The sequence below is a fragment of the Maniola hyperantus genome, chromosome 12 (genome assembly GCF_902806685.2).
Source record: "Maniola hyperantus chromosome 12, iAphHyp1.2, whole genome shotgun sequence".
Taxonomy (NCBI): domain Eukaryota; kingdom Metazoa; phylum Arthropoda; class Insecta; order Lepidoptera; family Nymphalidae; genus Maniola; species Maniola hyperantus.
This window is the reverse complement of record NC_048547.1, coordinates 13,360,494-13,386,388: the sequence shown is the minus strand read 5'-3', so window position 1 is coordinate 13,386,388 and position 25,895 is coordinate 13,360,494. Positions and strand designations below refer to the sequence as shown.

Below are 25,895 nucleotides of genomic sequence, written 5' to 3'. Positions count from 1 at the left end.
GCATCGCTCAAGTGCGCCTAACTAATATTTGCGCAGACTTAGAAAGAAATAGCGGTTTTGTAGAGCATTGTTTCTGTCATTGAGACCTGCAAACCGTCACTAACGATGAGTGACAGTGACAATGCTCTACAAAGCCGAAATCTCATTCTAAAGGTCGAGGTACATTATATTAAAATAACCAGCGAAAGCAAATAAGCATGCTTTGTCCATCGACGAAAGTTTTGACGACCTCCCTGGTGCAGTGGTAAGCGCTGGTCTAGTTAACGGGTTTGATTCCCGGCAGAATTGGAATTCTATAATTTCTAAATTTCTCGTCTAGTCTGGTAAGAAGAGGCTTTGGCCGTGGCTAGTAACCACCCTACCGGCAAATCCCTACCGCCGAGCGATTTAGCGTTCCGGTACGATGCCGTGTAGAAACCAAAGTGCCATACCCCTTCCAGGTTAGCCCGTTTCCATCTTAGACGGCATCATCACTTACCACCAGGTGAGATTGCAGTCATGGGCTAACTTGTACGTAAATAAAAAATAAGTTGAAACCCACTATTCGCCTTTGCTTGTCTGCTTCGCGTTGTCTGTACCTGCCATAAAATATAGTGTAGCCGAGCTATTTAAATTATTGCAGTCCCCTTTCACGTTAGTTATTAAACTAGAAATATCACCCTTGTAATTTCCGCCGCAGCCTACATACGTACCCACTCGTAATATATTACAGCCGTAATACGCCTAGCTATTACAGGATTGTCCTCTACCCCACGGCCGGATGCGGACAAGGGAGCCCATTAACTGTAGCAACATTTCTATATGCAATAGTAGAAACATATTTTAATTAACCCTTTGTAGAACACAGTTAGTACGAACATAGGAAAATATGTAACCACAGTAAAGTGCGCGCAAAACAAGTAGTCCAGTCTGAACACGAGACGTATGACTGCGCATTGTACAAAACTGATCTCAACCGGGTTTGTGTATTTAATCCTCAGTCTATGACCTGCGCGAACCACCATAAAGACTGCAAATGTAGTTTTCTTTGGCCCCTAGCTTGACATTTAGTTCCTCGAAAGACCAACTGTTTTAAATGCTCGATTAACTTCTTTAATTATTTTATTTTACCTACTGTAACTATATATATCATGTATTTAACCTATTTCTAATTTAAATTTTTGCTTTTAGACAATGAACACATTGAGAAAATCAAAATACATGAAATTCTTGAAGCCCTAACTAAAAGTCAAAGCCTTCCTGAAATCCTATTGCAAGAGTCATTCAAGTTAACATTGAAGTTCTTGAAAGCTTGACTAGAAGACCAACTCCTGAACTCCTAAAATCCTATTAGAAGAACCAATTAAAGACCTTACCGAAATCCTATTTCAAGTCGTTCAAGTTGAATAGAAATTCTTGCAGCCTTAAATGAAACCTAGCTCTTCAGAAATCTACTGCGAAACTTATTATAAATAATAAGTTTCACAGTAGATTTCTGAAGGGCGTAATTGCGTAAAAGTACCTACTTGTTTTGCTGCAAATGTAATGTAAATAAGTTTTTTTCTCCATTAAGTATCTACCTACTAATACATCTGCAGAGTGGAGTGAGATGACTGCAAGACGCATATTATTTAATAAATTGTACCTACTTATATTATAAGTCTAAACCATAAGTCAGTTTAAAATTCAAATTAATGAAATAAGAAACCTCTGAGTCTGTTGATTTTGCTGTAAAAAATCAAGGTAAGTAAAATAGTTAAATTGTGTTAATTTCACATTTAGTAGGTACTTACTCGTACAAAACAAATGTCCCAAAAATGCAAATGTGTTTTGTTAAGTAGCCTCTTCACATTGACCGACATAGTTTAATCTAATGAACGGTTCGTTGGCCGGTCTGACCCAATGCCCTCGACTTCACTCGACCTTTAAAACAGGCCTCACGCATCAATGAACTCAGTAACAACCCTTCTGTTTGTTATACCTACTTAAAACCTCAGAGTAAACACAGGTAGGCTAGCCGCACTTTGGATGCGTTCTGGTACGACTTTGAGTCGTGCGAACACATACGTATTCAAGTCAAAGTCCTTCCAAGTACTATAGTGCCGATTGCGCAAACTGGGTGGAAATCAGTCGTACTTATACGTGCATGTAATTCCCACGTCATAAAGCAATCAAAATTTGTTGGGTTTTTTAAATGCACTTTCGTGCGCTGAACATTGAATTGATCAGCTTGGTTTACGAACACCAACACCAATGTTGTGGGATGTAAGTGCGATCAAGATGGGATCACAGTAGGGAAATACATATCTTGAATGTGCAGATTATCATGCATCAAAGAAAATTTCACGGAAGCGCACTCAATTCGTACGACCAGTATTCATTAGCACTTTTCTGATTACTCGGTGCAGCAGCGGTACGACATCAACACGTTCGGTATACGCAGTACCGAAAGCTAACCGAGCGCCTATATTTCTATGGAACGTTCCTGATTGGTGCGGTAAGCGCGGCAGGCAGCGGCGCGGTACAGATTTATTTGGTTTATCGCGTCTCTGCCTGCATGTATGTCCACTTCAGTAGTCGCCCGGCATTTTACCGAGCCGGACGCACCAAAATCACTGCCTTTAATGTTGCTTTAATACTGGAAGTTGAGAATCTCTCGGCTCTGTATAATTTTCTGCAGGCATGTGTGAAAGTGGAGGCGGTGCGGTATGCTTTCGACATCCGAAAGTATTGATGTCGCACCGCTGCTGCACCGACTGATTTGAAAAGTGCCTTATGTTTACGTACGAAGTAAATTCGTACGATATACAAAATGCGGCTGACTCGCTAGTTTTCCTTTTCTCTAAGAAATAAGAAAGTCTAAAGATCGAAATCCTTTAAGACGTCTTTTTCTAAGAATAGTTTTATCTTTTGATAGTCTCAACTCTCAACCCTGGGGCTTAAGACGCTTACCAACTCAGTGAAAAGTTTTAGTTTTCAATAAAACTTCCAGGAAGATCGGCGGAATTCAAAACTACACAACATTTAACAAGTTGGATGAGTATTCACTATTCGAAGAGCAAACGTTAGGAGGGAAGTGGGAACACAATTTTCTGGAGTTTAAAAATTACAGTTTCACAAAAAAATAACCATTCCTGGCATTGCAAATAACAGTTTCTGTACAAAGCGGAGTTGATTCACTATATGTACGCTCTTCGACTTGTTACCAAAAGTACTAAAAGTGTTTTAGGTATTCGCTTGAAGACTCGGACCTCCTTCAGGAGTTCCGAAGTTCGTGCTGGGCAAGCGCCTCAGCTTCTATGTGCATTTAACAATTAATAAACCGGCCAAGTGCGAGTCAGACTCGCGCACCGAGAGTTCCGTAATCGGGTATTTTTTCGAGATTTTGCACGTTAAATCAAAAACTATTACGCATAAAAAAGAATCTGTTTTAGATGGTACAGGTAAAGCCCATTCATACAATACCCTAATTAGTGTATTTACTTTGAAAATTGAAAATACAAATTATTACAAAGTCTAAGATAAAATATGCCTCATTTGAGCGGATATTTTCGCGAACACTTTTTGACGTCCGGTTCATCTTGTAATTTTTTAAACAAAACGCTCCTATAAATAAAATCTGATGGCCCATTCTATACGCAGTGGCATTTAAAGTGTTCTACAGTTCCACGAATAGCGAATTGAGAAGGCGTTCTAAAAGAACTGTCCGATCAGCTTTTGATGTTTTAAACGGCAAAAAATTCGCGAACAATAGAACGTACAGAAATGTATGAAGGGGAATTCCTAAAGCAAAAATTCCGAACCGGGTTCGTAAGTGGCCCTGCAAAATGTCGATTGTGTTCTATTGAGCGTGCTGAAGGGTTAGAACGACTTAGCTCATCTCGAGAACGTTAGACCATCCCACATCGAAACACTAACGTGAGAGTAAAATGAACCTAAAGGCGACTGTTTCAAAGTCGTTTATCACTGGTTTACTGGTTTGTTGGTTTGTCCTTCAATCACGTCGCAACGGAGCAATGGATCGACGTGATTTTTTGCATGAGTATAGTTTAAGACCTAGATAGTGACATAGGCTACTTATAAATCAGAGTTCCCACGGGATTTTTGATGTGTGGTGACTGGTGGTGTGTATTCCGGTTGTCGGGGCGTCAAGTCAGGTGCATCGTCCTTTTCATCGCCACCGATGCCAGTTGGGAGGTGCCATTGATGCTGGAAGTAGGAACTTGTGAAGTAGGGAACGCCGGACACGCCTCGCTTGGAGCTTGGAGGTGTGTTCGCGCACTTGTGTCTACGCGAGCGAACAGAGTGCGTGCAAGTTGACTTGACGGACAAACTCCTCTGCGGTTGCTGTCTCTATGGAAAGCGTCATCAAGGACGTATCTCTGAGCTCCTACAATGAGGTACAGACTCTTGTTTTAAGATGCTGATGCTGGTAATAGGGCGCTGACGTTAGTTCTATGGACAAACTCGAACCTTAAAACAAATGAGATTAGGTCCGCTTTGCTTTAACTATATAGTGTTTCGATACTCGAAACTTTAACGTTGGCGAGATGGCAAGCTTGTACTAACCCTGCAGGAAGCCGCCTTATTCGGGCTCTCGGCCGGCCGCTTCGATGAATATGAAATGTATTTCAATAACCATTGAATTGTATTGCTCGGCCGATTGGGTGTCTCCTTCTTTTTTCTATAAAAAGTATTCATGGATTGATAATAAAACTTTAGCACTGTATACATAATTAGGGCGCCTTCAAATTTGCCGCAAAGTGGCATCGCGGCGTATTTTGTAAATCCATATATTTTTTTTTTTTTTTTTTTTTTTTTCCACACAAACAGAAAAAACACAATATTGGTTTCTTCGTGCTCGTAAGCGCTTGGCGGCTTGTCTGAGCACTGCACATTCCTCTGTAGTCTTATACTTACATACATACTATACATACTATTAATGTAGGTAGGTAGTTTTAAAATAAAATAATTATGTCCGCGTATCATTATTATTTTGATCAATGAACTGGACGCGCGGCCGCAGCGCGGGTGTAGCGCTGCAATCGTTATCTGACAGAGTTATTTACGCCGCATCGCCATAGTTCACGACAGTTAGCAAACTTGTACCTAACAAAACTTCGGCCTCCTAGTCTGGGAGTCTGGGGTTCGATCCCGGGCACGCACCTCTAACTTTTCGGAGTTATGTGCGTTATAAACAATTAACTATCACTTGTTTCGTGAAAACGTCGAAAACGTCGTGAGGAAACCTCCATGCCTGAGAGTTCTCCATAGTCTAAACCTGTTTCATTCTGAGAGACCTGTGCTCAGTAGTGAGCCGGCGATGGGCTTATTATGATGATGATGATGAAGTATATCCTGCATTAGAATAATTAAAGTAAAAGAATAAAAATGTACATTTTGTGTAAATTATTCCCATTTCTTTAACTTTGCTTAATTGCTTAAAATGCCCTCTGAATTCGTAAGTTGTTTACGCACTTTTACAATTTAAATTTAATGCAAATAGCAATAAAGCTCTGCATTTAATGTGCCTCTTGAATATGAATCGAGTTAACCAACTTCGCTGCAATATTTAAACAATTCTTGCAATGTAGCAGAAAACTGTAAATAATAGCACAGTGAAGTGAGATTAAACTTGTATAAATTATAATTCATTTACATGTTAAAACGACATTTTCTTTTAAAACAAATAATCGTATGTATAGAGAGCAATATCAGGTTAACCTGGATGGGCTATGGTAGTTTTTATTAAACCCATGCCCCTTTGGTTTCTACACGGCATCGCTCCTGGAACGCTAAATCAGCAACGGGGCATGTGATTTTTTCCATGTAGATATACCTACCTATTATTATAATGTTAGAGAGAAAAAGACAGGCTGCTTTCTATCTTGGAAAGATCTAAAAGTTCCTACGGTTACCTATACGCAGACGAAGTCGGGGGCAACATCTAGTCGTTGATAAAAACCTTTAAAAATAATTCTAGATTTTTATTTTTTTATTCAGATACAAGTTAGCCCTTGACTGCAATCTCACCTGATGGTAAGTGATGATGCAGTCTAAGATGATAGCGGGCTAACCTGGAAGGGATATGGCAGTTTTTATTAAACCCGTACCCCTTTGGTTTCTACACGGCATCGTACCGGAACGCTAAATCGCTTGGCGGCACGGCTTTGCCGGTAGGGTGGTAACTAGCCACGGCCGAAGCCTCCCACCAGACATATTGAACTTCATATAGTATTTGCTTTGTTAATCGGTAGTCTACGTAGTTTTCGATAGGTTTCGTTAATGTAGACTTTTTCTAAGGTTTTTACTTTTTACACTCGTAAAATATTTACTAGGTCAAATCCGTCCCCCACAAACTACACCCTATAATCATTTTAGTCTATATGTCATCAAGAAAATAAAGTTGGACCATAATGTTTATGTGTGACCATCAAAACCCCCATCAATATGACGAGGCGCTTTATGGCGCCCGACATGGGACCTAATAAACTTAATCTGTCTTCCGTGTAGCCCATGCCTTTGCGTTCATGAAGTATTATTATTATCCACTATACCTGGGTTTATTAGGTTAATCGTCTGCGGATAATAAACTTTGTTAATGCTATGGTAATTAATATTAATTGCATGTCGGTTGCGTCAAAAACATATATGCGTGTGCTAGTATATTATAATAGGCTACTTGACAATTTTTTTAAGTTGGTCTTAAATGGTTAATATTTGTCCTATTATATCAAAAAAATTAACACTATATTTTTTTGCGCCCTAAAAACCGTAAAACTTTAATTTAAAAAAATATTTTTCTTAGACAGGTGAAAACACTGTCGGCCATGTTTGGCCGATAGATTATCTGTGCTCTGACGTCATGCATTTGTAAACAACAGTATAACCACAGGGTTATACTGTTGTTTACAAATAACCACAGGGTTATACTGTTGTTTACAAATGCATGACGTCAGAGCACAGATAATCTATCGGCCAAACATGGCCGACAGTGTTTTCACCTGTCTAAGAAAAATATTTTTTTAAATTAAAGTTTTACGGTTTTTAGGGCGCAAAAAAATATAGTGTTAATTTTTTTGATATAATAGGACAAATATTAACCATTTAAGACCAACTTAAAAAAATTGTCAAGTAGCCTATTGATTGATTTTATCATATTTTACCAAATAAATCTAAATACATAATAGGAAAAGGACTGACTGCTGACTGACTGATCTATCAACGCACAGTTCAAACTACTGGACGGATCGGGCTGAAAGGCACGCAGATAGCTATTATGACGTAGGCATCCGCTAAGAAAGGATTTTTGAAAATTCAACCCCTAAGGGGATGAAATAGGGGTTTGAAAATTGTGTAGTCCACGCGGATAAAGTCGCAAGCATATAAGCTAGTAATTAATAACTTTGTTACCGGATTATGGTCCAATCCTTCTTATTCTGAGAGGAGACCCGTGCTCAGTAGTAAACCGAACTGTTCAAAACAAATAAAACAATAAAGAGGTTCACGTGCTAATCTATAATTTCCTTTACAACTTTTAAAACCTGTCGGCAATAACGGCATGCATCAAAGTTTTTAAAAATACAATACCAAACCAAACTTCAACTTTTAATATCAGTTTTTATCACCTGAACCAGACTGAACTTTCAAATCATGAAGAAGCAGGTACGCTATTGTACAACGTATATACTAGTTATGCATTATGCATATCACAGAACAATAAAAAGGAATTTCTAATAAGCTTCAGACATTCCATTTTCAGTAGTTAGTTTTCAATGCACGTAGCTGGAATTACGAAACAAATTCAATAGTCTGGCCGGTCAGCGTATGCAACAGATACGCCAAAACATCCGGCGATTTTTTCCTATAAACTTGGACATTTTCCAAGCTTCGGCGTGCCTCCTGTGATAGAAAATTTCTATGCACGGTGTAGGTAAGTGAATCTTGTAGCTCCTGATTTTTCAGCCAGGCTCTAGAGCCTGAATAATTTTCTAGTGAGTGAGATAGGGAAACTGGCTGGGGGCTTAATCTGGTCTCCGGGGGTTGGAGGAATGTATAATTTTGTATCGTCGATGCTTAATATACGAGTATAATTCTGTTCTGTACATGTCTGAGACTTCGCAAATCGCAATAATGTTCTCAAAAGTGTGTCTCGAACTTGGTTATAGTGGTAGACTATGGCCTAACCCTTTTCATACTGAGAGGAGACCTTAGCTCAGTAGTGAGCCGGCGATTACGATTGGTTGATGACAAAGCTTATTTAACTATTTTATTATCTGAAAAGTCAACCCTAAAACGAGTTCAGCTATCGTTTACTTTATAAACATTACCATATTCTCGTGTCAACAGTCCCCCAGCCTCTTCGTTAACACAGCAAACTTTTCTTGCGATAAATCTGTGATCAATTTATCCAATCCTGTTCCAACATTCCCGACACGTTGTGTATAAAGCCCGCCGAAGAATACATCATCTCCATCTTTATGAAATGCGCGCGTAATAGAGTAGAAGGGTTATTTCCCCTTTATATTTATTGGTGCCCTTTTGAGGAACATTTTCTTTTTCATTTTGTTATTTTTGATCTCTCTTTGATATTTTGATTTCAAAATGGGCATTGATTTATTTATGATTGAATGTATGAAGTTACTTTGATGTTTCTACCATGTTTATACTTACAGATTTTTTTATTTAAACGTAATCTCTACCCTTAGAAAAGTAAAATTTTGCAAAGAACCAAGGCTCCATACAAAGAAGAAGAGGACTATTGGTGTTTTTCTTAATTCCAGATTCTCCTGGTCCTTACACACGCCTAAACTTACCACGGAGGGTTATAGTAGGTTAAAATAATAATTATTAAGGTGTAGGCTACAGGGTACAATTCATATCCTATGACTGGATTTAAATGTCTTTCTTTTAAAGACATTAAGTAGTAGGTCTTGAAGGCATACCGAAAAATTGCAGCTAAGAAATCTTCTACAGTAAGACATTATCCACGTCAAACTTTGGTTTGGGTTTTCTAATTTTACTAATATTATAAATGCAAAAATGTTTGTTTGCATTTTTTTTTTATTTATAGACTAGCGCTTGGCTGCAATCAGACGTAGCAAGTGATGATGCAGCCTAAGATGGAGCGCGCTTGCCTAGAAGATGCCTATTCACTCTCGACTTGAACCATCACCACCATCTAGATCTTGTGTAAAATATAGGTGTAAGTAATATAGATCCACAATAATCTATCAGGAATTTTTAATCCATTACGGAGACGCTTAAGCCTTGATTTAGCTATTTCCGTTGTCCGCCGGGCGCCCATTAATTATTTCAGTTTCGCGCGCCACCTGCGCTCGCTTCACCCACTTAATTTACCGGTGTTATTAAAATGGATGTTGGTATTATTTACTTGAAGGTCCTTAAAGGGTCCTTTCGATATCATTGTTTGTTGTTAATTATAATGTTACGCGTCAGGAGGTTTTAAAAACAATGAATTTTGCAGTGCAAGAAACTAACTTATCTAACTTTTAAAATGTTTGCGGGATAGCGGAGGCGACGTGCGCGTGTTCAGGATCTGTAAAACATATCGTCCAAAACACACTCGACGTACGCCTCACTCCGACACTAGACTTCACTAGAGCCACCTAGAGCATCCTAAGGAAACATACAAGGTTGTCGTATGCACCTACGTAAAATTCAGTTCCGTGACCTTTAACACTGCTATTATAAAACTTGAAAGCAGTTTTTTCGAATCCCGAAAACCTGCCAGGCAATGCGACTAGAATTAAAAAATAACACTGAAATTTTGTAAGTATAAAACACGTTTCCCTAACGTTATTAGGATTCCGTACCTTAAAAGGAAAAACGGAACCCTTATAGGATCACTTTGTTGTCTGTCTGTCGGTCTGTCAAGAAACCTACAGGGTACTTCCCGTTGACCTAGAATCATGAAATTTGGCAGGTAGGTAAGTCTTACAGCAGACATTCGGGGAAAAATCTACAAACCGTGAATTTGTGGTTAGATCTCACAAAAAATTAAATTGTGGTCATAAACTAATAATTAGTAATTAGTATTTTCTATTTTCAAAGTAAGATAACTATATCAAGTGGGGTATCATATGAAAGGTCTTCACCAGTGCATTCTAAAACAGATTTTTATTTATTTTTATGCATCATAGTTTTTGAATTATCGTGCAAATGTCGAAAAATATGACTGTAGTACGGAACCCTCGTTGAGCGAGCTTGACTCGCACTTGGCCGGTTTTTATTTGTACGGTAACACTGAAGTATGTTGAGACCGTAGGTGATAATAAAATGCGGTAACCGTGAAAGATGTTTACTCAGAGCCGGCTTATGATCTACAAAACTTATGGACTAAACAATACCAATAAAGAAATCTTACATACTATTGTCTTAATCGTATTGCTTAACTACTTAACAGACATAATTTTGCATCACCTCTCTTTCAATCCGATGTGCAGGCAACCTACTTATATTGAGGAGTTGCATTTTTATGTTACAGCTAATATGAACATGCTACGTTTAAACTGTCAATTCGTACATATTACAACTCCCCTGAAAATGTATGCGGTTACCCCTCCCCTTAAAAGAAAAAAAAATGTTTAGACGCTGGAATTGAAAAAAAGGTGATTCACAAATGTTACAAATTATAATTAACACATACAATTTTTTTTTAATCACTAATTCTAAACAGTTTTGTATTATTCTTATGTACTAAATACTCTTTTCCATTTTTAATGATTTTTACATTTGGTGCAACTTCTTCTACCACTTCGTAAGGGCCTTTATACACGCTATCTAACTTATCTCCCAAAAAATTCTTAATTAAAACTAAATTGCCTTGATTATAGGTTATAGGGTTACATTTCTTGTCGTACTGGTGTTTTCTTAGTAATTTACTTTGGATTAAATTCTCTCTGGCATCATGTTGTGCTTTTTGGAGCCTAAATTTCATTTCTAACGGGTAACTATCGTAGTTATACAGAGGGTCGATACCACTCTCTAAATTATTCGGTAGAGAGCATTGTTTACCAAAAACTAATTCAAAAGGTGTGTATTTCGTTTCGGTGTGCACTGTAGTATTGAAGCTAAAACACCAATAGGGTAACCAACTACTCCAATTGTTTTTATTCTTCTCGCATTGAATTCTAAGGTATGCACCAAGATTTTTGTGTGTATTTTCTAAACTGCCTATTGTTTCATGATGGTATGATGTTGAATTTAATTTTTGAATATGCAGTAATTCACATACTTCTCTCATCGTGGATGATAAAAATTCAGACCCCTGGTCAGAAATGATCTCTAGTGGCTTCCCAAATCTTAGAATAAAGTTATTGACGAAGGCTTTTGCTACGCTTTCCGTGTCCTTGCGTTGTAGCGGGTAAGCTTCTACGAATTTTGATAAGTCACACTGCAGGGTAAGTATATACCTATAGTCATCGTCGTCTCGCGGCAAAGGACCCATAATATCCATACTTACACGCTCAAAGGCACTATTGGCCGTTGAAGTTATAACTAAAGGTTCTCTAACCTGTCTGTTTGCATATTTTTGTAACTTGCATTGTTTGCATTCGTTAACGTACTGAGCAACATCTTTTGACATGCCTGTCCAAAAATAATGTTTTTTGATATTATTTAACATCCTATTAATTCCAGCATGACCACTAGTCGGTAATAAATGAAAATCATTTAGAATAACTCTCTTTTGGTCTTTATCTGTAATTCTATTCACTTCTTTGCAAATCAATAAACGCGGCGCGGACACTCCTAAATATTTAAAATTACTTGCAAGTAATTTTATATCAGCTCCATTATACTTATTTCTCATAAGAAGTATTTCGTTAATATTCAACTTTTTACATAATAATTCTAGGTCTCTCACTAACACCTGCGGGGTAGATAATGATCGAGAGTCTAGATAAATAGTTGATTTTGGAGCAACAAATGCGCAATTTTTCGCGTCTGAAAGAATAACATCTTTTTTGTTTATCAAGTCACGAGAAATATTTTCCGTGATTATTATTTCTATAATATTATTAGTTTTCTTTAAAACTTCCACAGCCGACGGTTGTATTAACCTTTGGCCTGCAGTATCACTGGTTGTCATTGCCGGGCTTATATTATTAGTATTTAACTTACGAGTTTGCGCGCGAGTCAGAACTGATACTACCTGTTCTTTTAATAATTTTAAGTCATTAGATGACATTGTTATTCTACTCAATGCATCCGCCGCTGCGTTTTCTTTACCTGGCACGTATTCAACTTCAAAATCATACTCCTCTAGGTAAAGTCTGAATTTCGTTAGTCGACTTGAAGGGTCTTTCAATCCAAAAAGATAGACAAGTGGGCGATGGTCTGTAAATATTTTAAACTTCCTGCCATACAAGTATGGACGGAAATGTCTTACTGCCCAAACAATTGCTAACAATTCTAAGTCAATAATTGGGTATCTAGTTTCCGCTGGTTTTAAGTTGCGACTAGCATACGCTACTACTTGTCCATTACTATTTGATAATACCGCGCCTAATCCTATTTTTGATGCATCTGTTTGCAATCTAAAAACGTTGTTATCGGAAAAGTCTGGGTATGATAATAAGGGTGGTTGAATAAGTACATTTTTTAATTTCTGGAAAGAATTCTCACAGTCTATGGTCCATGAAAATACAGAATTTTTCTTGCACAGCTTATTTAATGGAAAACTTATTTTGGAAAACTGTGGAATAAATCGTCGGTAATAATTTGCGAAGGCAATGAAGCGTTTTACATCATCAGCATTTTTGGGGGTGGGATAGTTAAGTAAGGCATCTATTTTACTTGGATCGGGTAAAATACCCTCTGATGTTATCTTGTGTCCTAGATAAACTATTTCTTTGCGTAAAAATTCACACTTCAAAGGGTTAAGTTTAAGGTTTACTTTTCTCAACCTTTCTAATACTGACATGAGATTTCTACCATGATCAGAAATAGACTTTCCAATGACAACTACGTCATCCAAGTATAAAAATGCTTGGCTATAGTTAATACCAGACATGGCTATAGTCATCAATCTCGAGAAAACACTAGGGGAAGTCTTAAGACCCATTGGGCATCTTTTCATCTGATACATTTTATCTGTTGTAAAAGCTGTGTAGCCCCGTGAATTTTCATCTAGTGACAGTTGATACATTTTGTCTACATTGAAAGCTGTATATTTTCTACTTTTTTCATTAAGATTCAATTGGTAGTAACTTTGGGAAAGATCTAATTTGGAATAGTAAATATTGCCTGAAAGTGCGTCAAGAATATCTGTAATATTTGGGAGTGGAAACTTGTCGTCAGCGATTCTATTATTAAGCTGCCTGTAGTCGACAACAAGTCTCCACTTCTTTTCATTAGACCTATCAGCTTTTTTTGGTACAAGGAGGACTGGACTGGACCACTCAGATGTAGATTCCTCTATGATATCATTATCTAACATTTCCTGTATTTGTTTTTGGACCTCCGACTTTAATGCATGCGGAATTCTGTAAGGCTTAACATACACTGGAGTAGCGTTGTCTTTAAGAGTTATAGTGTGTTCCATTAAATTTGTGACCGATAATTTGTCACCTGGTAGATGAAAAACGTCTGCATACTTCGCGCAAATTTGCTTAATATGCAGATTTTCTTCCGGATTTAAATACTTTAAATCTAAAAGATTAAATAGGGTTTTTACTCTATTTGCAGAAATTTTTTCCTCACTAAAAGCGCATAAATCAAATTCTTGTAAATCATATATTTTCATATTAGAAAAATCAATTTCAATATCTTCATCAGTGGTGTTTAACACCCTGAGAGGAATTAAACCCTCCTTCGGTTTAGATATAACACCGGCTACAAATACACCTTTCATAATCTCATCCGCTAAAGTTACACAATCGCCACTACAAGTACTACTTATGTATTTGATAGTCTCACACCGGGCTGGAATTGTATGCTTATTACAATTTCTTGACTCATTTAAACTAATCGATACATTATTATTGTTTAAACTTAATTCCAAGACATTTTCCCTATAATTTATTATAGCATTATATGTTTTGAAAAAATTTTCGCCTAGTATTCCATCAAAAGAACACCCTATATTCCTAAAAACATAGAATTTACAACTGAAAATAGCGTCTCTATACTGTAAATTTAAGTAGACGTGACCTTCTGATACTAACTTGCCACTTATTCCTTTAATTGTTATTCTATCCTGCACTATTTTGTCCAATAGATAGCTATACTTTGCTAGCCATTCATATTTAATAACACATAGACTTGCTCCGCTATCTATTAATAAATTCACAGTAGAATTAATTCCTACACCAAGAGTGACGCTACTGCAATTATTATAGCTGTAAATAAAATGTCTATCATGTTCGTTAGGAACGAAAAAAATTATCTTCTGGTTGCGGATTTACATTATCATTTTCAGCAGTATTGTTTTCATCCACCTGTTCTGCAATTTGCACTCGAGACAATTGGCTCGAATTTCCTGCTGACGCGAAATCACGCGCGTGTCGTTGACCGCGCGATGACATTGTTAAATGTGAGTTATTAATATTTCGATTAGAAAAATTTCTATGGAACTGATTACTATTTCGATACCTCTGAAATTGATTATTATAAGAATCCTGACCTGGGTTGGGATATCTATTGTAACGCGTGTTGTTAAAACCTCTACGATTTCCACGATTATAATAATTATTTGTTCGATGTCCTACAGTCATGACGTCATAAGTTTGTTGGGATTGTAATTGCTCATCAATTGCAGTTCTGATAGCCTCCGGCAACGAGTCAAACTGCCGAGAGGCGACAATAGTGCTGAGCCTAGTATCCGACAACCCATCCGCAAAGCGTTTTATCGCTATCTTTTCATTAATTGGCCTTAGTATCTGGAAATTGTCGTCGTTTCCGTCTGCTTGCGCTAACGTAAGATTTACAAAAAGTTCCTCGAGCTCAGTACCGAAAGACTCGATTGTTTTGTTGCCTTGATTTGTCCGTAATAGCTGTGTATGCAAGGCAACAGCAGATTTTTTTTGTATAAGAAACTTTTTCATATCCGCAATTAAGTCATCTGTAGACGCGTACGACGATTTTAATCTTAGTTTACCGCTCGCGGAAAGCCTAGTTTTTAAGACAAATTCTATGAGGGTGGGTTTACTTACTTCGGAAATCATGGAACTGTAGAGTTTTATGGCGTCTATTAATTGTTGTGTTACCTGTTCTTGGCCTGTCATCACAGGTAACAGGGCGATAGCTGTTTTTATGTCAAATGAAGCCATTGCGATTTTTGATCTCTCTGTGTTTGATTTTGGTCTAAATGTAACTAAGCTTTCTATATCCCGGTAAAAGGACTCTATTTCCTCAAAGACTAGATTATTTACTATTTTATCGGATGTGCTAATTGTTAACTTTTGTTTTTCTAACTCAAAGCAAATTTTAAGGCTCTGTTGATATATTGATTCTGCTTCTTGAAATTTTTTGTAAGCTAATTCTGTGTTTCTTTTCGTTCCTAATTTAACAACATACTCCTTTAAATATTTTAATTTTCCATGTAATACATTTAATTCGGTAGTCATTTAATTTATAAGCTTAATTCCTAATTTCTCTCCAGTTTTCTTGTGAAATAAAATAAGTAAGATTATTAATATACATTAACGATTTGAACAGTTTAAAATATAATACCTACTGGCCCATTACAAAGTGATAAAATAAATATTGCACTCACTTTAGCAGTCTGCAAATCTTCAGCCTTGGGCGGGCCTCGTCGGTAGATCTCGATGTAGTCTTGACTTCGATGCAACTTAATTTCTGAACCGGTCTTGTAGCGTGGATTGGGCCGGGATAACCCTGGACACCTCTGCAACTGGGCCGGGAACACCCTGGACACCTCCTGGTCGTGGCCGGGATAACCCTGGACGCACAGCGATGGCCGAGTTGACGATGGACTGATGATTCTCGTATTTTGAGCAGCTGTAGTTATGAAGCTGGTATTATTGGTCTTGCGCCGAAATGATTTTCTTAAATAATTTGCTTGCCGTTTTTCCTTGATTTCACTTGAAGTATTTTACTAAATTGGTCCGATTGGCTTGGTCGCCATGAAGTATGTTGAGACCGTAGGTGATAATAAAATGCGGTAACCGTGAAAGATGTTTACTCAGAGCCGGCTTATGATCTACAAAACTTATGGACTAAACAATACCAATAAAGAAATCTTACATACTATTGTCTTAATCGTATTGCTTAACTACTTAACAGACATAATTTTGCATCACCTCTCTTTCAATCCGATGTGCAGGCAACCTACTTATATTGAGGAGTTGCATTTTTATGTTACAGCTAATATGAACATGCTACGTTTAAACTGTCAATTCGTACATATTACAACACTAGTCACCCTTTTTAACCGACTTCAAAAAAAGGAGGAGGTTCTCAATTCGTCGGAATCTTTTTTTTTTTTTTTTTTTTTTTTTTTTATTTTTTATGTATGTTCCCCGATTACTCGAAAACGCCTGGACCGATTTTGAAAATTCTTTTTTTGTTTGAAAGGGTATACTTCAAAGTTGGTCCCATTTCAATTTGGTGAAGATCTGATGAACATCTTCGAAGATAGATACTGGAACTCCTCAACGGATAAGAGTAAATTGCTCGCGATCAGTGTAATAGCTTAGTAAACAGTAGATTTTTAACCAGTCATAGCATAATTCCATGGGGCCACTAAAAATTGTGAAATAAAAATTTTTTACAAAAAAAATAAAAACCGACTTCGTTACACAAACACTAAAAATTGAAAAATAATTTAATTTATTACCGATTATATTATGTATACAAGAGAATATAGTTCCATAATAATATTTTTTGGGGTCGGTGCCAATGAGGTGCCATTGTGGAGTCCCATAAAAATATGAAGTCTAGACGATTCGCGCAGCTAAAGCTAATTGGCACCGGCACCAAAAAATATTATTATGGAACTATATTAACTCTTGTATACATAATTATATTCGGTAATAAATTAAATTATTTTTCAATTTTTAGTGTTTGTGTAACGAAGTCGGTTTTTATTTTTTTTGTAATACTACAGACGGTTGGAGAGTGAAAGGTAATATCCCAATGTAAATATTTTGGCAACATCAATCTTACCCCTTGGACGTCGGACGTTGATGAGATTGGATTTGTTACCGCAATCTGGCTCGAGTGGACCGGGGATACCGGTGTTCGCCGTAAATCAACAGTCAGGTAACTGCTGATTTACGACGAATTACAAGTTCTCGTCGGAATCATAATTTAACTGGAGAACTATCACGAAGATTTATTTCGTTGCATGATCTCGGTATTTTGCCGGATTCTGGTTATATTTCAAAGTCTTGTAACTTAAAGATTTAAGTTCGGGGAGGTGTTGAACTTATCTATTGTGGTGTGTGTGTAATTTTTCTTTTTTTTTCCTTTGTGGTCAAGTAACATTAGCAGTAAAATGGGGACTCCCTTTTACTGCTGATTTGTCAGAAAAAATTGTTATTTGGTCTTTCGGTTAAACATGTAGAACGTCTTTCACGATTTTTGAAAATTCCACCCCAAGAGGGTGAAATAGTGTAATTTGAATTAACAGCTTTTGAGTTATGAATCGTCATGGTCCAAGATACCAGTGCCGCCAGTGAAAGTGTGTCTGTCTTTTCTGTCTGCTAGCTTTTCACGATCCAACAGTTCAACCGATTTTGGTGAAATTTGGTACAAAGTTAGCTTACATCCCGGGTAAGGACATAGGCTATTTTTTATCCCGGTAAATTAAAGAGTTCCCACGGGATTTTTAAAAACCTTAATCCACGCGGAGGATCAAGTCGCAGGCATCTTCTAGTAAGTAATAAAAATAAGTCATTTATGATGAACTATAGGAAGCTGAAATGGCAATAGGCAGGGCACATAGTTCGTAAAACCGTTAGACGTTGGGGTCCCAAGGTGCTGGAGTGGCGACCTCGTACCGGAAAACGCAGTGTTGGAAGACCCCCCCACTAGGTGGACGACCCCCCCCCCCACTAGGTGGACGGACGACATCAGACGGGTCGCAGGGAGCCGCTGGATTCAGGCGGCGCAATACCGTTGCGTGTGGAAGTCCCTACAAGAGACCTATCAGTTGATGATGATGATGAACTATGTATTTAAAAATATATATTTTTTTACAAAATAATGAATATTGTCATTGTGTTTGAATATAAAAGGCTTTTATGGTGGCATAATGGTGAAAAGTGGCAACCATTGTGCGAATGGACGGCGGTACGTGTCCAAGCATATTGTACGCGCTCAAAATTTTATCATGATGTAATTTTAAACGCCATGCGAGTTTTTATTGTGGAGCGTTTCTTTGTGATTTATTGCTGTGAACAATGTCGATACAGCGAAACATACCATAAACATTGACTTTTATATTACTTCGTAAGGACAAGTTCGTTGAACAAGCAAAATGGCACCGATTCATTGGTCCTATATGTTTATTTAGCACCAATGCAACCTCAGTGACGTCTGGATTTCAAACGGGTCGTTTATTAGTATCTAAGAGGTGGCGCTGATTTATTTGGTTCCAAAACCGTGAAGAGTTTTGTTCGCTTGGGCATATCTTGTCATTTATATCGATGACCATAAATTAAAAGTTTCGTATAGAACGCCCTTTCAGTATCAGTTTTTCCTTCCAAGTGCAACTCTATCATTTCCCTTACAACTATTAAAACCTGATAATATTATCGATGCGTCAATATGTTTTTAAAAATTCAATATCGTACTGCCGCAAGTGATGTACATCGGCCTTTTTTTAAAAAAAAAAAGAATATTAGCCATATTAAATGACTAATATTCCCCTTTCCTCTCCAACTAAGCGTCAGGCATGTGCTAGGAGTAGGTACGACAATAGTGCAACGGGCGGGATTTGAACCGTCGACCTTTCGGTTTTCAGTCCACTCCTATACCGGTTGAGCTATTGAGGCTCGAGGCTATAGAATGACATTTCGGCTTTGTAGAGCGTTGTCTCTGTCACTCATACCTATATGACGTTTTGTCGGTCTCAACGACAGGGACAACGCTCCCCTACAAATCTGCTATCTCCTTCTAAAGGTCGATGTACATTACTTTCGGCCGCGTACTGTACTAATCTTTAAAAGCGTTGATAGCAATAGATGATGTATTTTACTAACCCTGATTAAACCCGCACAACCCGATGCGGGAAAGCGCGGGTGACGTGTGGGTGTGCGGGGCGTCCCCCCGCCTCAAACCCAGATTGCCATCTCTATCTGTCGCGTACTACACTAGGTACTTTAGTAAAAGGGGTTCAATTTAAATATGCATTACACGTAAAATATGCAAAGAAATACTTTCTAAACGGCTGTAGAAACAGAGATAAAAGCTAGTAACTATCTTACCATTGTGAACCTCATTAAAGTAAAATAATGTTATCTTAACTGTTAGGTACGAGGGGTCGTTCCGACCGTTAAAGGTTAACCTTTGCCAACATTGCGTGCTTATAAATAGTACTTATAGGAGTCATCCTGAATTTATATGCGGGGCTATAAATGCGTCTCTCTGGCCCAGAGCGCCTATATGCCATAGGGGAGACTATCGTATGCTGACTACGGCAAAGCCAAACGGAAAAGTTATAACCTCAAAGTATATACCTCAATTTTGTGATGTTATCTATATGATTCACCGCGATTAATAGCCTCATTTGGTGACAGAAGGGCTGGTACATTTTTTGCGCAACGGATCAGCCTGGCTATCCGGCGCGGAAATGCAGCCAGTATTCTTGGTACCTCCACGCGGGCATGTAATATTTCCCGTGTGATTTATCAAACACGCTGTATAGTCCGCGACAGGTTGAGATGGCAATCGGGGTATGAGGAGGGTGGACGCCGCGCACAACCGGACGTCTTCCGCGCTCGCCCGCACTGGGTTAGCGCGGGGGCTTTGTAGGTGTGCGGGGCGTTTCCTTCCCGAAAAAAAAGACTATATTTTGTAAAAATATAGTCAAATAAATGATTTGATTTGATTTGATTTGATTTGAAAAGTTCACATATAGGTACATATTGCAAATAAAACATCTGACTGAAGCTAGAGATCAAGGAACGTTGCGTAAGTAGGCCATTGACCCGAGTTTAGCATGCTATACATTGCGGGTTTGAAAAATATTAAATCACTAAAACTACAAAATGACGCAAATGGTTATTGGTATTGGATTGTGTTTAGGTAGTATAACAATAACGCTAAGTTTTTGCTAGCGTTCTGGTTTCACTCTGTGAATATGGCTTGCCGCTTGATCAATATAAAGAATGTACTGAACCATTAAAGGAGATCTCATGTAGGTATCAGAAACCATTCACATGCACTTAGACGAGTTAAGAATTAGGTTAAGTGCAGATTACCGACTGATTCCTGTGATACTACGAAAAGAGAATAGAAATGTGAAAACAATGTTATCCGCTAACGGGTCCAAGTGGGAGGATTTACTCGATGTTAGTCTTTACCTCAACGGATTAAGAGCTACTGAAGTGATTTTATTAATGGTACTGGATGCGAAGGAAGTTGGTAATATTTTAATGGGCATGTTAGTCTCTAAATGAGGGTAAATTGAAAACACTCTCGTTGCCAAATAAAATAAAGGTTTTATTTACATTACCTTTAATTCCGAAATTCTTACGGCGGGTTTTATCCCGGAGAATCAAGGTTTTTTAGGGTTCCGTACCTCCAAAGGAAAAACGGAACCCTAATAGGATTACTTTGTTGTCTGCCTATCTGTCGGTCTGTCAAGAAACCTACAAGGTGCCTTCCCGTTGACCTAGAATCATGAAATTTGGCAGTTAGGTACTAGGTAGGTCTTATAGCAGACATTCGAAAAAAAATATCTGAAAACCGTGAATTTGTGGTTACATCACACAATAAAAATTAAATTGTGGTCATAAGCTAATCATTAGTATTTTCAATTTTCGAAGTAAGATAATTATATCAAGTGGGTTATCATATAAAAGGTCTTCACCTGTGCATTCTAAAACAGATTTTTGTTTATTTTTATGACTCGTACTCGGCCAGTTTTTTTTGGTCCAAGCTTCAAATACATTCGTCTCTTAACAACAACACTGACATAAGTTAATTTCAACTTATAATCGGCTTAGATCACTCAGTTAGAGCATAATAATCCTATTACGAGTCAAGGGGCTGCTTTGTGCTTACAAAGCACTTTGCTTCAGGGCGCCCCACGTTGGTGCCAACTGCAAAGTCAGCTACTAACTTTGTTCTTTGATAATTACCTTCTATGACCGTGCTTTTGAGTCCAGTTAAATTAGTTGCAAGTGAAGCTACATAGTTGTTATCACTACCCATAATATTATTAACTAGCTCATGCTCGCGACTTCGTCTGCGTGGACTATACAAATTTCGAACCCCTATTTCACCCCCTTAGGAGTCGAATTTTCAAAAATCCTTTCTTAGCGGGTGCCTACGTCATAATGGCTATCTGCATGCCAAATTTCAGTTCGATCCGTCCATTAGTTTGAGCTGTGCGTTGATAGATCAGTCAGTCAGTCAGTCACCTTTTCGTTTTATATATTTAGACTAGCTTATGCTCGCGACTTCGTCCGCGTGGACTACACAAATTTCAAACCCCTATTTCCCCCCCTTAGGGATTGAATTTTCAAAAAGCCTTTCTTAGCGGATGCCTACGTCATAATAGCTATCTGCATGCCAAATTTCAGCCCGATCCGTCTAGTAGTTTGAGCTGTGCGTTGATAGATCAGTCAGTCAGTCAGTCAGTCAGTCAGTCAGTCACCTTTTCCTTTTATATATTTAAGAAGATTAAAATGTTTGTATGTTTCTTAGTTTGTTCTCTTCTCTTCTCAGACCTGGGCGCGCTTGGAACCCTCGTTTAAGCTTTAGTTTTAAGTTTACGTAATTAATTATCATCGCTACATCATTGTATTGCAAATTCAGCAAGCAGAAAGTGTACTAAAAAGTACCCAATTTGAATAAATAATTTGACTTTTTTTTAAAAAACTTTCTGTCTTACCTATTTATTAACTAAGAGTAAAAGGCAGGTCTATTCAATTTCAGGAGGATCTTATTTAAGGGATCCGATTATGCAAACTGCAACAGTTTTGTGTAAGGGGTTACCTGCTGCCATTTTGCATGTATTTGCCTAAGTGAATCGAGAATCCAATTTACATTATACCAGCTTATCTTCTACGGTAAATATTGCCTTTATACAGTTAACTTTTAATGGGATTTTTTATCGATAACTGGCTTGCAACTTTTCCCACGGATATCGATATTTTTTAAATTTAGGATCATCACTTTCTATCATAATATATGAGACTAGCGTATGCTCGCGACTTCCTCCGCGTGGGCTACACAAATTCCAAACCCCTATTTCACCCCCTTAGGGGTTTAATTTTCGAAAACCCTTTCTTAGCGGATGCCTACGTCATAATAGCTATCTCCATGCCTTTCAGCCCGATCCGTCCAGTAGTTTGAGCTGAGCTGTGCATTGATAGATCAGTCAGTCAGTCAGTCACCTTTTCCTTTTATATATTTAGATAAATAATAGGTAAATTAACTTCTGCGTCAATTTATTTAGGGTTTAAGATCCTGTTAAAATTTCTCAACTTTTTTTTCATAATTCGGGTTTGAGTTACTTAGGTAGGAGTTATTGAGTTTACGATTAGGTACGTTGTAGTGATAGCTTAGGGTCATCGGCGTTCTATTCGGGGGATCCGGATTTCGATCTCGGGCACTAATCGAACTTTTGGAAGCTGAATTAAAATATCACTTTAGTGGTGAAAATTCCTGCATGCCTCTGAGTTCTCCACAATGATCTCAAAGGTGTGTGAAGTTGCTAATCCGCACTATGGCCTAAATATATCTCATTCTGAGAGGAGACTCGTTATTAGTAGTAGGCCGACGCTGCGTTGAGATGATGATGATGAAATTGATTCGTATTCGAATAGTATGGAAATTTTTCTCCAGGGGAGTATTAAAAATCTTTTTGTAAAGTCGATACCTTCTGTCTCAATTTCCGAAATCTTTTAGCAAATCTGAGATCATTGATTTAGATTTAGAGGGGGAGGCTGTGAGGGTAATTGTCGTAAGGAACAATTTATCACTTCGCAGCTGGAGGGTAGGAAGGCAATTAGTTTATGCGACAGATTCCTTTGCAGGTGCGAGGGGTACGAATAATGCAAATAAGTAGGAATAAGGTATTAAGCCGGTTGAAAGAAAAAACCGGTCAAGTGCGAGTCAGGCTCGCGCAACGAGGGTTCCGTACTACAGTCGTATTTTTTCGACATTTTGCTCGATAATTCAAAAACTATGATGCATATAAGAAATAAATAAAAATCTGTTTTAGAATGCACTGGTGAAGACCTTTCATATGATACTCCTTGATATAGTTATCTTACTTTGAAAATTGAAAATACTAATTATTAGTTCATGACCACAATTTAATTTTTTTTGTGTGATGTAACCACAAATTCACGGTTTTCAGATTTTTCCTCTAACATCTAAATATATAAAAAGAAAAGGTGACTGACTGACTGACTGATCTATCAACGCACAGCTTAAACTACTGGATTGATCGGGCTGAAATTTGGCATGCAGATAGCTATTATGACGTGGGCGTCCGCTAAGAAAGGATTTTTGAAAATTCAACCCCTAAGGGGGTGAAATGGGGGTTTGAAATTTGTGTAGTCCACGCGGACGAAGTTGCGAGCATACGCTAGTCTGCTATAAGACCTACCTACCTGCCAAATTTCATAACTCTAGGTCAACGGGAAGTACCCTGTAGGTTTTTTGACAGACAGACAACAAAGTGATCCTATAAGGGTTCCGTTTTTCCTTATGAGGCACGGAACCCTAAAAAGAAAGAAGAAAGAAAAACGTTTATTTCTTAATTTGTGCCACACATCACATGTTATAACTAAGAGTTGGTTTTCCGGCGCTTCCTCCATTAGAGCATTAAGTCCAATATGCCTCAAGTAGAATAATCGCCGGAATAAACCGTGTCATGTGTGGCACAACGCAGTTTCCGCGTTGTACTGTATGCCTTGATACACAAGAGCATTACAGTGCTGATTTTCACCCAGGACCCTGAACTAGAAAGAACTTACCTAAGTTACGCTGGCAATACACGATCAAGTTGCAGCGTACTTGAAGCGGCGTCCAGTCAACTGATCCATACTAATATTATAAATGCGAAAGTGTGTCTGTCTGCTAGCTTTTCACGGCTCAACCGTTAAACCGATTTTGACGAAATTTGGTACAAATATAGCTTGCATCCCGGTGAAGGACATAGGCTACTTTTTATCCCGGAAAAAGAAGAGTTTCCACAAGATTTTTAAAAACCTAAATCCACGCGGACGAAGTCGCGGGCATCATCTAGTAGCAATTATTACTGGACGCCACTTCAAGTCCGCTGCAACCTGGTCGTGTATGACCGACATTGCTGTGTTCTATTTGTATGATTTTAATTGTCAGGCCAAGAATTTTATTGGAAAGTCCACCGGAAAAGTCCGAAAGGATAGTATTTTTGGGTGAAAATCCCAAATGCATCGCATTTTCTTCTTTAGTAAGTTGCACAAATGCACATGCGAAGCCGGGGCCGGTCGCTACTAGCTGTTAACCAGTGTAATATTTGTGTTTTTTTGTTGTTTTTTTTTCTGTACGTTTGTTTGGTGTTGTTGTGTTTTGTGATGTGAACTGTGCGCTATGGTCCCAAATAAATGTTTTTTTTATGTAATGAGTATATAAGGTAATTAACTATAGGTACCTACTCATATTTAATTAGCTGAAACCAATTCGTCTTTGTGAATGAAACCCTTACCACAAAGCGGTCCTTTCATCCTGAAGATCAAAAGTAGGCGATTACTGGATTTCTCAGAATGTAATATTTCTCACTAAACATAATTACTTTTATTATTCTCTTCGACATTCAGTTCAAAGGGAGCTCTCATATTTATTTAGCGTGCTCGCTTTTTCTGCCAAAAATAATATTTTGTATAAATGATGAAGAAAATTTCCAGAAAACGTCTACGATATATCCATACTAATCAATAACAAATGATACTAATTCATACAAATTTGTAGTTATTATGCAAAAGGGTGTCTGTCTGTCTGCTAGGTTTTGACGGACATAAAAATAGATTGCATCCCGGGATGCACATAGGCTTTTGGCCCCGGAAAATCAAAAAAAATCCCAAAGGATTTATAGAAGACCTAATTCCACTCTGGCGAAGGCGAGGGCATCATCTAGTTTGTTAAAAAAGGTGCCTTTGTCTGTCCCGTGTACTAAATCGTTTGATCCCGTGGGAGCTCTTTGATTTGCCGGTATAATAAGCAGCCTATGTCCTTCCCCGGCATGCAAGCTATCTCTGTACCAAATTTCATCAAAATCTATGAAACGGATGGGCCGTGAAAAGCTACCAGACAGACACACTTTCGCATTTATAATATTAGTATGGATATATGCACTTATTTTTTCGCACTTAATTCATTTTTATTTTCTAAAACCGTACCGTCTAACCTAGTTACGCAGGTATTAATTAGAACCTCTTTTATAGAATCTCGATTCCCTTCCAAGATTCAAGTGTAAGAAAACGGAAGCAAACTTTGATCCTGAATATTCAGTAGGCTCGGGGGCGAACTATTAAATAATTTGCATTACAAACCCCCTTCGACCCTGTCGTCTTCATTTGAATAACAAGTTATTACCTGGCGCTAATTCTGACATTTCAACATTCCCTACCCTGCTCGATATCTTGAATAGATAACTATGTAAATTACAACTTGGTGTAAACTGTGATTGGCAGATTTCACACACCTTTGAGAATATGAGTACTTTAACTTGTGGAAAAAGGATTCGGCTCTCACCGCTTGGCACTTTG

The 25,895-nt window shown here is 37.9% G+C and overlaps 2 protein-coding genes across 2 annotated transcripts in view; one reads left to right on the top strand and one right to left on the bottom strand.

Moving 5' to 3' along the window:
• The window catches only part of CenG1A (Centaurin gamma 1A), a 306,864-nt gene that overhangs the window by 31,729 nt on the left and 249,240 nt on the right, over positions 1-25,895 (top strand). The window lies entirely within an intron of this gene.
• On the bottom strand, positions 10,285-16,185 carry LOC138403114 (uncharacterized). Its single transcript, XM_069502337.1, has one exon. It carries the CDS (start codon positions 15,567-15,569, stop codon positions 14,370-14,372), a length of 1,200 nt encoding a protein of 399 aa, XP_069358438.1. The 5' UTR covers positions 15,570-16,185; the 3' UTR covers positions 10,285-14,369.

Excerpts from the sequence above, each read along its gene's own strand:
- LOC138403114 (XM_069502337.1), bottom strand. The coding sequence starts at position 15,569 with ATGACTACCGAATTAAATGTATTACATGGAAAATTAAAATATTTAAAG.